Source organism: Procambarus clarkii, unplaced genomic scaffold (assembly GCF_040958095.1).
Source record: "Procambarus clarkii isolate CNS0578487 unplaced genomic scaffold, FALCON_Pclarkii_2.0 HiC_scaffold_1917, whole genome shotgun sequence".
In the NCBI taxonomy this organism is placed as follows: Eukaryota; Metazoa; Arthropoda; class Malacostraca; order Decapoda; family Cambaridae; genus Procambarus; species Procambarus clarkii.
In genome coordinates, this window is record NW_027190940.1 from 8,313 (window position 1) to 21,929 (window position 13,617).

The 13,617-nt window shown below is 39.0% G+C and overlaps 5 protein-coding genes across 5 annotated transcripts; all 5 read right to left on the reverse strand.

The window, feature by feature from the left end:
- Window positions 1-1,568: 1,568 nt before the first annotated feature.
- On the reverse strand, window positions 1,569-1,970 carry LOC138362506 (histone H1, sperm-like). Its single transcript, XM_069321062.1, has one exon. It carries the CDS (start codon window positions 1,968-1,970, stop codon window positions 1,569-1,571), a length of 402 nt encoding a protein of 133 aa, XP_069177163.1.
- A 2,456-nt stretch (window positions 1,971-4,426) lies between these two features.
- On the reverse strand, window positions 4,427-4,876 carry LOC138362508 (histone H1-delta-like). The gene has a single exon (XM_069321063.1). It carries the CDS (start codon window positions 4,874-4,876, stop codon window positions 4,427-4,429), a length of 450 nt encoding a protein of 149 aa, XP_069177164.1.
- Window positions 4,877-7,403: 2,527 nt separating this feature from the next.
- Window positions 7,404-7,802, reverse strand: LOC138362509 (histone H1, sperm-like). Its single transcript, XM_069321064.1, has one exon. It carries the CDS (start codon window positions 7,800-7,802, stop codon window positions 7,404-7,406), a length of 399 nt encoding a protein of 132 aa, XP_069177165.1.
- A 2,253-nt stretch (window positions 7,803-10,055) lies between these two features.
- Window positions 10,056-10,703, reverse strand: LOC123747550 (histone H1-delta-like). Its single transcript, XM_045729773.2, has one exon. The coding sequence runs from the start codon at window positions 10,701-10,703 to the stop codon at window positions 10,056-10,058; it is 648 nt and encodes a 215-aa protein (XP_045585729.2).
- A 2,264-nt stretch (window positions 10,704-12,967) lies between these two features.
- Window positions 12,968-13,537, reverse strand: LOC138362510 (histone H1-delta-like). The gene has a single exon (XM_069321065.1). It carries the CDS (start codon window positions 13,535-13,537, stop codon window positions 12,968-12,970), a length of 570 nt encoding a protein of 189 aa, XP_069177166.1.
- Window positions 13,538-13,617: the final 80 nt, after the last annotated feature.

Here is a 13,617-nt window from a genome sequence, read left to right on the forward strand (position 1 = left end):
CCAGCATTAGTTGAGGCAGTTGATAGTGGTAAGGATTGTAATGTTGTGTACCTTGACTTTAGCAAAACTTTTGATACAGTGTCAGGTGAAAGACTGATTAAAAATATGGTATTAGGGGTGCTATATTAAGTTGGATTATTGCATGGCTACACCAAAGAAACAGAGAGTTAGTATAATTGGGGTCAAGTCAGAGTGGGAAAAATGTTGTAAGTAAAGTGCCTCAAGGCTCTGTCCTGGGACCTGTCCTCTGTTGTTTATAATATATATATATATAAATGATTTAGAATCAGGGTTGAGTAGCCAACATTTGGAAATTTGCCGATTATACAAAAATCGGTAAAGAAATAAACACGGAAAGTAAACCCCCTATCACTTCAAGTAAATCTAAATAGGATTTTGAAATGGTGAATAAGATTGGCAGATGCAGTTTAATGCTGATAAATGTAAAGTTTGAGCAAAATAATAAAGATAGTTACAAGATACGAGCTAGTTAGTGTAGAGATTGCGAAGTCGGATTGCGAAGAGAACTGGGAGTTATGATTAGTAAGAACTTAAAACAAAAGATCAATGCATGAATTGTTCGTATTAAGGCGAATAGGATACTGGGATTTATCAATCGAAGCGTTAGAAACAAGACACCTGGTGTTGTTCTTCAGCTATATCTTGTTCTGGTTAGGCCCCATTTAGATTATGCAGTTCAGCTTTCGTCGCTGCACTATAGAATGGATATAAATTCACTTGAACGTGTCTAACGAAGGATGACGAAGTTAATCCCCCTAAATAGAAATCTTTATGAGTGGGATTTGGTGGTTATAAATAGAGCTGCCTCGTATGGGCCAATAGGCCTTCTGCGGTTACCTTTGTTCTTAGGTAACTGCAGAAGGACCAACGAGGCAGCTCCTATTTATAACCACCAATCCCACTCATAAAGGTTTCTAATTAGGGGGATTAACTTTGTTAGGAGCTGCCTCGTATGGGCCTTCTGCCGTTATCTAAGAATAAAGGTAACTGCAGAAGGCCTATTGGCCCATACGAGGCAGCTCCGATCTATAACCACCGAATCCCACTCATATACATGTCCAACCCACGTTTAAAACAGATAACCTTTATTCTTATCTTCATTAATTAAAGCCTCTGAGCTTTACACATGAAGCTGAAGCAACTGTGACATCCGTAAATGCTTTCCCATTATAACTAATGGGAAATAGTTATAATGGTCAGAACAAAAACAAATTTGATAAAAATTTAAATGTATTTGTTTATTTTCACATGAAGGTAACATGTACATTAAAATATTTGCTGGCCCGAGGGTAAAAACAGTTCAGGTTTTCCTAAGAATTAAACCTAAAGAATATAAAAAACTGTCTTGATCCATATGATGAAGACTTGGCTCGAGTGAAGGCTTGAGGCTGGCTTCCAGCAGCAGCTTGTGGTGTGGTAGCTGCGACACTCTTGACCTGTTGGACGCCTCCGGACTCCATACTTCTCTTCATCCTGATGTCGGCCATTGTCTGTTCTATCAGGAAGGCCTCAACGATAGAATTTTAACAAGCTTATATTGTTTCTTTTTAGAATGCCTTTTGCGAGCAGTCTTCTCCAGGAAGATTGTTTGCTGATGCATTTTCATGGGAGAAATTCCTTCCTGCCGCCTTCTTGGCTGAAGCCTTGAGCTTGGCTTCATCAGAGCACTTGTTGACTTTAAAATGCATTAACCGACCAGTAATTTTAACCTGTGTGAGGGCGCCTGAAGTAACACCTCGCCTCAAAGCCAGCTTCAGATGGATGTCAGCGTCCTTCTCGTTAACCGAGAAATTACAGACGACGAACTTCAGAATATCCTGACGAGAGGAGCCTTGACTATTATTAAGGAATGTGATGGCGGCAACAACCATCTCAGAATACTTGGGATGGTTCGCAGTCCTGTCCAAAACATTATCAGATGTCTTAGTTTTGGACCTTAAGACGACCATCTTGTGGGCTATTGTAAGACTCGATGCAGACAACTCGTATTGATCCTACACTTTCAAGAGGTAAGGAGTGATTGCGTTGACTTGTCTGCTAAGGCTACATATAACAGCTGAGGTCAGGTGAGTATTAGGCATAACAAGGGGCATATTAATAGGGAATTAAAAGTATCAACACATTTTTACAGGCTCATCATAGCCTGTGCTACATGGACACTTCCTTCTAAGTAGCTAAATCTAAAAACAACAACGTATCACACATGACAACTTAAAACAATGAATATAAATAGGATAAGTTTAGAAAGACATGGATAAATACTGGTTCGGTAACAGGGTTCTTGATTTGTGGACCCAATTATCGCGAAAACGTGGGAGAGTTCCTTGATTGTTTCAAAGTGGGTTGGACATGTATATGAGTGGGATTTGGTGGTTATAAATAGAAACTGCCTCGTATGGACCTTCTGCAGTTACTTTTATTGTTATAATCATTAATTAAAGCCAGAGGGCTTTACACTTGTAGCTGAGCAACTGTGACATCAATAAGTGTTTCCCCATTATAAATTCCCTTACCCAATGCTTTCAAGTAGGTTGTTTTTAACAAATAATAAACTCAAACCAAACAAATCCCCAGCTCCGAATGAAGTGTTTGCCAGGGTGCTTAAAGCATGCGAAGAGGATCTTTGCGAGCCACTGTCTACCATATTTAATAAATCCGTAGAGTCAAGCATAGTGCAGAGTCATGGAAGGTTGCTAATGTGCTACTTATTTTTATGAAAGGAGATAGATCACTTACGTCAAACTATAGGGAAATTAGCATAACGTTTATTGTGGGAAAATTACTTGAATCGATAATTGCAAGTACAATTCGTGTTCATCTTGAAAAACATAAATTAATAATGATTCGCAACATGGTTTTACAAATGGCCGTTCATGTTTAAACAGATTTGCTATAATTTTATTCCAGCATAGTTGAGGCAGTTGATAGTGGTAAGGATTGTAATGCTGTGTACCTTGACTTTAGCAAAACTTTTGATACAGTGTCAGGTGAAAGACTGATTAAAAATATGGTATTAGGGGTGCTATATTAAGTTGGATTATTGCATGGCTACACCAAAGGAAACAGAGAGTTAGTATAATGGGGTCAAGTCAGAGTGGGAAAATGTTGTAAGTAAAGTGCCTCAAGGCTCTGTCCTGGGACCTGTCCTCTGTTGTTTATAATATATATATAAATGATTTAGAATCAGGGTTGAGTAGCAACATTTGGAAATTTGCCGATTATACAAAAATCGGTAAAGAAATAAACACGGAAGTCAACCCCCTATCACTTCAAGTAAATCTAAATAGGATTTTGAAATGGTGAAAGATTGGCAGATGCAGTTTAATGCTGATAAATGTAAAGTTTTGAGGCTAAATAATAAATGATAGTTACAAGATACGAGCTAGTTAGTGTAGAGATTGCGAAGTCGGATTGCGAAAGAGAACTGGGAGTTATGATTAGTAAGAACTTAAAACCAAAAGATCAATGCATGAATGTTCGTATTAAGGCGAATAGGATACTGGGATTTATCAATCGAAGCGTTAGAAACAAGACACCTGTTGTTCTTCAGCTATATCTTGTTCTGGTTAGGCCCCATTTAGATTATGCAGTTCAGCTTTTGTCGCTGCACTATAGAATGGATATAAATTCACTTGAACGTGTCTAACGAAGGATGACGAAGTTAATCCCCCTAAATAGAAATCTTTATGAGTGGGATTTGGTGGTTATAAATAGGAGCTGCCTCGTATGGGCCAATAGGCCTTCTGCGGTTACCTTTGTTCTTAGGTAACTGCAGAAGGACCATACGAGGCAGCTCCTATTTATAACCACCAAATCCCACTCATAAAGGTTTCTAATTAGGGGGATTAACTTTGTTAGGAGCTGCCTCGTATGGGCCTTCTGCCGTTATCTAAGAATAAAGGTAACTGCAGAAGGCCTATTGGCCCATACGAGGCAGCTCCGATCTATAACCACCGAATCCCACTCATATACATGTCCAACCCACGTTTAAAACAGATAACCTTTATTCTTATCTTCATTAATTAAAGCCTCTGAGCTTTACACATGAAGCTGGAGCAACTGTGACATCCGTAAATGCTTTCCCATTATAACTAGTCATAAATGGTCAGAACAAAAACAAATTTGATAAAAATTTAAATGTATTTGTTTATTTTCACATGAAGGTAACATGTACATTAAAATATTTGCTGGCCCGAGGGTAAAACAGTTCAGGTTTTCCTAAGAATTAAACCTAAAGAATATAAAAAACTGTCTTGATCCATATGATGAAGACTTGGCTGAGTGAAGGCTTGAGGCTGGCTTCCAGCAGCAGCTTGTGGTGTGGTAGCTGCGACACTCTTGACCTGTTGGACGCCTCCGGACTCCATACTTCTCTTCATCCTGATGTCGGCCATTGTCTGTTCTATCAGGAAGGCCTCAACGATAGAATTTTTAACAAGCTTATATTGTTTCTTTTTAGAATGCCTTTTGCGAGCAGTCTTCTCGGAAGATTGTTTGCTGATGCATTTTCATGGGAGAAATTCCTTCCTGCCGCCTTCTTGGCTGAAGCCTTGAGCTTGGCTTCATCAGAGCACTTGTTGACTTTAAAATGCATTAACCGACCAGTAATTTTAACCTGTGTGAGGGCGCCTGAAGTAACACCTCGCCTCAAAGCCAGCTTCAGATGGATGTCAGCGTCCTTCTCGTTAACCGAGAAATTACAGACGACGAACTTCAGAATATCCTGACGAGAGGAGCCTTGACTATTATTAAGGAATGTGATGGCGGCAACAACCATCTCAGAATACTTGGGATGGTTCGCAGTCCTGTCCAAAACATTATCAGATGTCTTAGTTTTGGACCTTAAGACGACCATCTTGTGGGCTATTGTAAGACTCGATGCAGACAACTCGTATTGATCCTACACTTTCAAGAGGTAAGGAGTGATTGCGTTGACTTGTCTGCTAAGGCTACATATAACAGCTGAGGTCAGGTGAGTATTAGGCATAACAAGGGGCATATTAATAGGGAATTAAAAGTATCAACACATTTTTACAGGCTCATCATAGCCTGTGCTACATGGACACTTCCTTCTAAGTAGCTAAATCTAAAACAACAACGTATCAACACATGACAACTTAAAACAATGAATATAAATAGGATAAGTTTAGAAAGACATGGATAAATACTGGTTCGGTAACAGGGTTCTTGATTTGTGGACCCAATTATCGCGAAACGTGGGAGAGTTCCTTGATTGTTTCAAAGTGGGTTGGACATGTATATGAGTGGGATTTGGTGGTTATAAATAGAAACTGCCTCGTATGGACCTTCTGCAGTTACTTTTATTGTTATAATCATTAATTAAAGCCAGAGGGCTTTACACTTGTAGCTGGAGCAACTGTGACATCAATAAGTGTTTCCCCATTATAAATTCCCCTTCCCCAATGCTTCCAAGTAGGTTGTTTTTAAACAAATAATAAAACTCAAACCAAACAAATCCCCAGCGCCGAATGAAGTGTTTGCCAGGGTGCTTAAAGCATGCGAAGAGGATCTTTGCGAGCCACTGTCTACCATATTTAATAAATCCGTAGAGTCAAGCATAGTGCAGAGTCATGGAAGGTTGCTAATGTGCTACTTATTTTTAAGAAAGGAGATAGATCACTTACGTCAAACTATAGGAAATTAGCATAACGTTTATTGTGGGAAATTACTTGAATCGATAATTGCAAGTACAATTCGTGTTCATCTTGAAAAACATAAATTAATAAATGATTCGCAACATGGTTTTACAAATGGCCGTTCATGTTTAACAGATTTGCTATAATTTTATTCCAGCATAGTTGAGGCAGTTGATAGTGGTAAGGATTGTAATGTTGTGTACCTTGACTTTAGCAAAACTTTTGATACAGTGTCAGGTGAAAGACTGATTAAAAATATGGTATTAGGGGTGCTATATTAAGTTGGATTATTGCATGGCTACACCAAAGGAAACAGAGAGTTAGTATAAATGGGGTCAAGTCAGAGTGGGAAAATGTTGTAAGTAAAGTGCCTCAAGGCTCTGTCCTGGGACCTGTCCTCTGTTGTTTATAATATATATATAAATGATTTAGAATCAGGGTTGAGTAGCAACATTTGGAAATTTGCCGATTATACAAAAATCGGTAAAGAAATAAACACGGAAGTAAACCCCCTATCACTTCAAGTAAATCTAAATAGGATTTTGAAATGGTGAAAAGATTGGCAGATGCAGTTTAATGCTGATAAATGTAAAGTTTTGAGGCAAAATAATAAAGATAGTTACAAGATACGAGCTAGTTAGTGTAGAGATTGCGAAGTCGGATTGCGAAAGAGAACTGGGAGTTATGATTAGTAAGAACTTAAAACCAAAAGATCAATGCATGAATGTTCGTATTAAGGCGAATAGGATACTGGGATTTATCAATCGAAGCGTTAGAAACAAGACACCTGGTGTTGTTCTTCAGCTATATCTTGTTCTGGTTAGGCCCCATTTAGATTATGCAGTTCAGCTTTTGTCGCTGCACTATAGAATGGATATAAATTCACTTGAACGTGTCTAACGAAGGATGACGAAGTTAATCCCCCTAAATAGAAATCTTTATGAGTGGGATTTGGTGGTTATAAATAGGAGCTGCCTCGTATGGGCCAATAGGCCTTCTGCGGTTACCTTTGTTCTTAGGTAACTGCAGAAGGACCATACGAGGCAGCTCCTATTTATAACCACCAAATCCCACTCATAAAGGTTTCTAATTAGGGGGATTAACTTTGTTAGGAGCTGCCTCGTATGGGCCTTCTGCCGTTATCTAAGAATAAAGGTAACTGCAGAAGGCCTATTGGCCCATACGAGGCAGCTCCGATCTATAACCACCGAATCCCACTCATATACATGTCCAACCCACGTTTAAAACAGATAACCTTTATTCTTATCTTCATTAATTAAAGCCTCTGAGCTTTACACATGAAGCTGGAGCAACTGTGACATCCGTAAATGCTTTCCCATTATAACTAGTCATAAATGGTCAGAACAAAAACAAATTTGATAAAAATTTAAATGTATTTGTTTATTTTCACATGAAGGTAACATGTACATTAAAATATTTGCTGGCCCGAGGGTAAAACAGTTCAGGTTTTCCTAAGAATTAAACCTAAAGAATATAAAAAACTGTCTTGATCCATATGATGAAGACTTGGCTGAGTGAAGGCTTGAGGCTGGCTTCCAGCAGCAGCTTGTGGTGTGGTAGCTGCGACACTCTTGACCTGTTGGACGCCTCCGGACTCCATACTTCTCTTCATCCTGATGTCGGCCATTGTCTGTTCTATCAGGAAGGCCTCAACGATAGAATTTTTAACAAGCTTATATTTTGAACTTATTTATTGTTTGCTTTTTAGAATGTCCTGCGAGCAGTCTTCTCAGGAAGATTGTTTGCTGATGCATTTTCATGGGAGAAATTCCTTCCTGCCGCCTTCTTGGCTGAAGCCTTGAGCTTGGCTTCATCAGAGCACTTGTTGACTTTAAAATGCATTAACCGACCAGTAATTTTAACCTGTGTGAGGGCGCCTGAAGTAACACCTCGCCTCAAAGCCAGCTTCAGATGGATGTCAGCGTCCTTCTCGTTAACCGAGAAATTACAGACGACGAACTTCAGAATATCCTGACGAGAGGAGCCTTGACTATTATTAAGGAATGTGATGGCGGCAACAACCATCTCAGAATACTTGGGATGGTTCGCAGTCCTGTCCAAAACATTATCAGATGTCTTAGTTTTGGACCTTAAGACGACCATCTTGTGGGCTATTGTAAGACTCGATGCAGACAACTCGTATTGATCCTACACTTTCAAGAGGTAAGGAGTGATTGCGTTGACTTGTCTGCTAAGGCTACATATAACAGCTGAGGTCAGGTGAGTATTAGGCATAACAAGGGGCATATTAATAGGGAATTAAAAGTATCAACACATTTTTACAGGCTCATCATAGCCTGTGCTACATGGACACTTCCTTCTAAGTAGCTAAATCTAAAACAACAACGTATCAACACATGACAACTTAAAACAATGCATATAAATAGGATAAGTTTAGAAAGACATGGATAAATACTGGTTCGGTAACAGGGTTCTTGATTTGTGGACCCAATTATCGCGAAACGTGGGAGAGTTCCTTGATTGTTTCAAAGTGGGTTGGACATGTATATGAGTGGGATTTGGTGGTTATAAATAGAAACTGCCTCGTATGGACCTTCTGCAGTTACTTTTATTGTTATAATCATTAATTAAAGCCAGAGGGCTTTACACTTGTAGCTGGAGCAACTGTGACATCAATAAGTGTTTCCCCATTATAAATTCCCCTTCCCCAATGCTTCCAAGTAGGTTGTTTTAAACAAATAATAAAACTCAAACCAAACAAATCCCCAGCGCCGAATGAAGTGTTTGCCAGGGTGCTTAAAGCATGCGAAGAGGATCTTTGCGAGCCACTGTCTACCATATTTAATAAATCCGTAGAGTCAAGCATAGTGCAGAGTCATGGAAGGTTGCTAATGTGCTACTTATTTTTAAGAAAGGAGATAGATCACTTACGTCAAACTATAGGAAATTAGCATAACGTTTATTGTGGGAAATTACTTGAATCGATAATTGCAAGTACAATTCGTGTTCATCTTGAAAAACATAAATTAATAAATGATTCGCAACATGGTTTTACAAATGGCCGTTCATGTTTAACAGATTTGCTATAATTTTATTCCAGCATAGTTGAGGCAGTTGATAGTGGTAAGGATTGTAATGTTGTGTACCTTGACTTTAGCAAAACTTTTGATAATACAGTGTCAGGTGAAAGACTGATTAAAAATATGGTATTAGGGGTGCTATATTAAGTTGGATTATTGCATGGCTACACCAGAGGAAACAGAGAATTAGTATAAATGGGGTCAAGTCAGAGTGGGAAAATGTTGTAAGTAAAGTGCCTCAAGGCTCTGTCCTGGGACCTGTCCTCTGTTGTTTATAATATATATATAAATGATTTAGAATCAGGGTTGAGTAGCAACATTTGGAAATTTGCCGATTATACAAAAATCGGTAAAGAAATAAACACGGAAGCAAACCCCCTATCACTTCAAGTAAATCTAAATAGGATTTTGAAATGGTGAAAAGATTGGCAGATGCAGTTTAATGCTGATAAATGTAAAGTTTTGAGGCTAAATAATAATGATAGTTACAAGATACGAGCTAGTTAGTGTAGAGATTGCGAAAGAGAACTGGGAGTTATGATTAGTAAGAACTTAAAACCAAAAGATCAATGCATGAATGTTCGTATTAAGGCGAATAGGATACTGGGATTTATCAATCGAAGCGTTAGAAACAAGATACCTGGTGTTGTTCTTCAGCTATATCTTGTTCTGGTTAGGCCCCATTTAGATTATGCAGTTCAGCTTTTGTCGCTGCACTATAGAATGGATATAAATTCACTTGAACGTGTCTAACGAAGGATGACGAAGTTAATCCCCCTAAATAGAAATCTTTATGAGTGGGATTTGGTGGTTATAAATAGGAGCTGCCTCGTATGAGCCAATAGGCCTTCTGCGGTTACCTTTGTTCTTACGTAACTGCAGAAGGACCATACGAGGCAGCTTCTATTTATAACCACCAAATCCCACTCATAAAGATTTCTAATTTGGGGGATTAACTTTGTTAGGAGCTGCCTCGTATGGGCCTTCTGCAGTTACCTTAGAATAAAAGTAACTGCAGAAGGCCTATTGGCCCATACGAGGCAGCTCTGATCTATAACCACCGAATCCCACTCATATACATGTCCAACCCACTTTTAAAACAGATAACCTCTATTCTTATCTTCATTAATTAAAGCCTCTGAGCTTTACACATGAAGCTGGAGCAACTGTGACATCCGTAAATGCTTTCCCATTATAACTAGTCATAAATGGTCAGAACAAAAACAAATTTGATAAAAATTAAAATGTATTTGTTTATTTTCACATGAAGGTAACATGTACATCAAAATATTTGCTGGCCCGAGGGTAAAACAGTTCAGGTTTTCCTAGGAATTAAACCTAAAGAATATAAAAAACTGTCTTGATCCATATGATGAAGACTTGGCTGAGTGAAGGCTTGAGGCTGGCTTCCAGCAGCAGCTTGTGGTGTGGTAGCTGCGACACTCTTGACCTGTTGGACGCCTCCGGACTCCATACTTCTCTTCATCCTGATGTCGGCCATTGTCTGTTCTATCAGGAAGGCCTCAACGATAGAATTTTTAACAAGCTTATATTGTTTCTTTTTAGAATGCCTTTTGCGAGCAGTCTTCTCAGGAAGATTGTTTGCTGATGCATTTTCATGGGAGAAATTCCTTCCTGCCGCCTTCTTGGCTGAAGCCTTGAGCTTGGCTTCATCAGAGCACTTGTTGACTTTAAAATGCATTAACCGACCAGTAATTTTAACCTGTGTGAGGACACCTGAAGTAACACCTCGCCTCAAAGCCAGCTTCAGATGGATGTCAGCGTCCTTCTCGTTAACCGAGTAATTACAGACGACGAACTTCAGAATATCCTGACGAGAGGAGCCTTGACTATTATTAAGGAATGTGATGGCGGCAACAACCATCTCAGAATACTTGGGATGGTTCGCAGTCCTGTCCAAAACATTATCAGATGTCTTAGTTTTGGACCTTAAGACGACCATCTTGTGGGCTATTGTAAGACTCGATGCAGACAACTCGTATTGATCCTACACTTTCAAGAGGTAAGGAGTGATTGCGTTGACTTGTCTCCTAAGGCTACATATAACAGCTGAGGTCAGGTGAGTATTATGCATAACAAGGGGCATATTAATAGGGAATTAAAAGTATCAACACATTTTTACAGGCTCATCATAGCCTGTGCTACATGGACACTTCCTTCTAAGTAGCTAAATCTAAAACAACAACGTATCAACACATGACAACTTAAAACAATGCATATAATAGGATAAGTTTAGAAAGACATGGATAAATACTGGTTCGGTAACAGGGTTCTTGATTTGTGGACCCAATTATCGCGAAACGTGGGAGAGTTCCTTGATTGTTTCAAACGTGGGTTGGACATGTATATGAGTGGGATTTGGTGGTTATAAATAGAAACTGCCTCGTATGGACCTTCTGCAGTTACTTTTATTGTTATAATCATTAATTAAAGCCAGAGGGCTTTACACTTGTAGCTGGAGCAACTGTGACATCAATAAGTGTTTCCCCATTATAAATTCCCCTTCCCCAATGCTTCCAAGTAGGATGTTATTAAACAAATAATAAAACTCAAACCAAACAAATCCCCAGCGCCGAATGAAGTGTTTGCCAGGGTGCTTAAAGCATGCGAAGAGGATCTTTGCGAGCCACTGTCTACCATATTTAATAAATCCGTAGAGTCAAGCATAGTGCAGAGTCATGGAAGGTTGCTAATGTGCTACTTATTTTTAAGAAAGGAGATAGATCACTTACGTCAAACTATAGGAAATTAGCATAACGTTTATTGTGGGAAAATTACTTGAATCGATAATTGCAAGTACAATTCGTGTTCATCTTGAAAAACATAAATTAATAAATGATTCGCAACATGGTTTTACAAATGGCCGTTCATGTTTAACAGATTTGCTATAATTTTATTCCAGCATAGTTGAGGCAGTTGATAGTGGTAAGGATTGTAATGTTGTGTACCTTGACTTTAGCAAAACTTTTGATACAGTGTCAGGTGAAAGACTGATTAAAAATATGGTATTAGGGGTGCTATATTAAGTTGGATTATTGCATGGCTACACCAAAGGAAACAGAGAGTTAGTATAAATGGGGTCAAGTCAGAGTGGGAAAATGTTGTAAGTAAAGTGCCTCAAGGCTCTGTCCTGGGACCTGTCCTCTGTTGTTTATAATATATATATAAATGATTTAGAATCAGGGTTGAGTAGCAACATTTGGAAATTTGCCGATTATACAAAAATCGGTAAAGAAATAAACACGGAAGTAAACCCCCTATCACTTCAAGTAAATCTAAATAGGATTTTGAAATGGTGAAAAGATTGGCAGATGCAGTTTAATGCTGATAAATGTAAAGTTTTGAGGCAAAATAATAAAGATAGTTACAAGATACGAGCTAGTTAGTGTAGAGATTGCGAAGTCGGATTGCGAAAGAGAACTGGGAGTTATGATTAGTAAGAACTTAAAACCAAAAGATCAATGCATGAATGTTCGTATTAAGGCGAATAGGATACTGGGATTTATCAATCGAAGCGTTAGAAACAAGACACCTGGTGTTGTTCTTCAGCTATATCTTGTTCTGGTTAGGCCCCATTTAGATTATGCAGTTCAGCTTTTGTCGCTGCACTATAGAATGGATATAAATTCACTTGAACGTGTCTAACGAAGGATGACGAAGTTAATCCCCCTAAATAGAAATCTTTATGAGTGGATTTGGTGGTTATAAATAGGAGCTGCCTCGTATGGGCCAATAGGCCTTCTGCGGTTACCTTTGTTCTTAGGTAACTGCAGAAGGACCATACGAGGCAGCTCCTATTTATAACCACCAAATCCCACTCATAAAGGTTTCTAATTAGGGGGATTAACTTTGTTAGGAGCTGCCTCGTATGGGCCTTCTGCCGTTATCTAAGAATAAAGGTAACTGCAGAAGGCCTATTGGCCCATACGAGGCAGCTCCGATCTATAACCACCGAATCCCACTCATATACATGTCCAACCCACGTTTAAAACAGATAACCTTTATTCTTATCTTCATTAATTAAAGCCTCTGAGCTTTACACATGAAGCTGGAGCAACTGTGACATCCGTAAATGCTTTCCCATTATAACTAGTATATAATGGTCAGAACAAAAACAAATTTGATAAAAATTTAAATGTATTTGTTTATTTTCACATGAAGGTAACATGTACATTAAAATATTTGCTGGCCCGAGGGTAAAACAGTTCAGGTTTTCCTAAGAATTAAACCTAAAGAATATAAAAAACTGTCTTGATCCATATGATGAAGACTTGGCTGAGTGAAGGCTTGAGGCTGGCTTCCAGCAGCAGCTTGTGGTGTGGTAGCTGCGACACTCTTGACCTGTTGGACGCCTCCGGACTCCATACTTCTCTTCATCCTGATGTCGGCCATTGTCTGTTCTATCAGGAAGGCCTCAACGATAGAATTTTTAACAAGCTTATATTGTTTCTTTTTAGAATGCCTTTTGCGAGCAGTCTTCTCAGGAAGATTGTTTGCTGATGCATTTTCATGGGAGAAATTCCTTCCTGCCGCCTTCTTGGCTGAAGCCTTGAGCTTGGCTTCATCAGAGCACTTGTTGACTTTAAAATGCATTAACCGACCAGTAATTTTAACCTGTGTGAGGGCGCCTGAAGTAACACCTCGCCTCAAAGCCAGCTTCAGATGGATGTCAGCGTCCTTCTCGTTAACCGAGAAATTACAGACGACGAACTTCAGAATATCCTGACGAGAGGAGCCTTGACTATTATTAAGGAATGTGATGGCGGCAACAACCATCTCAGAATACTTGGGATGGTTCGCAGTCCTGTCCAAAACATTATCAGATGTCTTAGTTTTGGACCTTAAGACGACCATCT

Coding starts and splice junctions, on each gene's coding strand:
- LOC138362506 (XM_069321062.1), bottom strand. CDS start 1,970: ATGGTCGTCTTAAGGTCCAAAACTAAGACATCTGATAATGTTTTGGAC.
- LOC138362508 (XM_069321063.1), bottom strand. CDS start 4,876: ATGGTCGTCTTAAGGTCCAAAACTAAGACATCTGATAATGTTTTGGAC.
- LOC138362509 (XM_069321064.1), bottom strand. CDS start 7,802: ATGGTCGTCTTAAGGTCCAAAACTAAGACATCTGATAATGTTTTGGAC.
- LOC123747550 (XM_045729773.2), bottom strand. CDS start 10,703: ATGGTCGTCTTAAGGTCCAAAACTAAGACATCTGATAATGTTTTGGAC.
- LOC138362510 (XM_069321065.1), bottom strand. CDS start 13,537: ATGGTTGTTGCCGCCATCACATTCCTTAATAATAGTCAAGGCTCCTCT.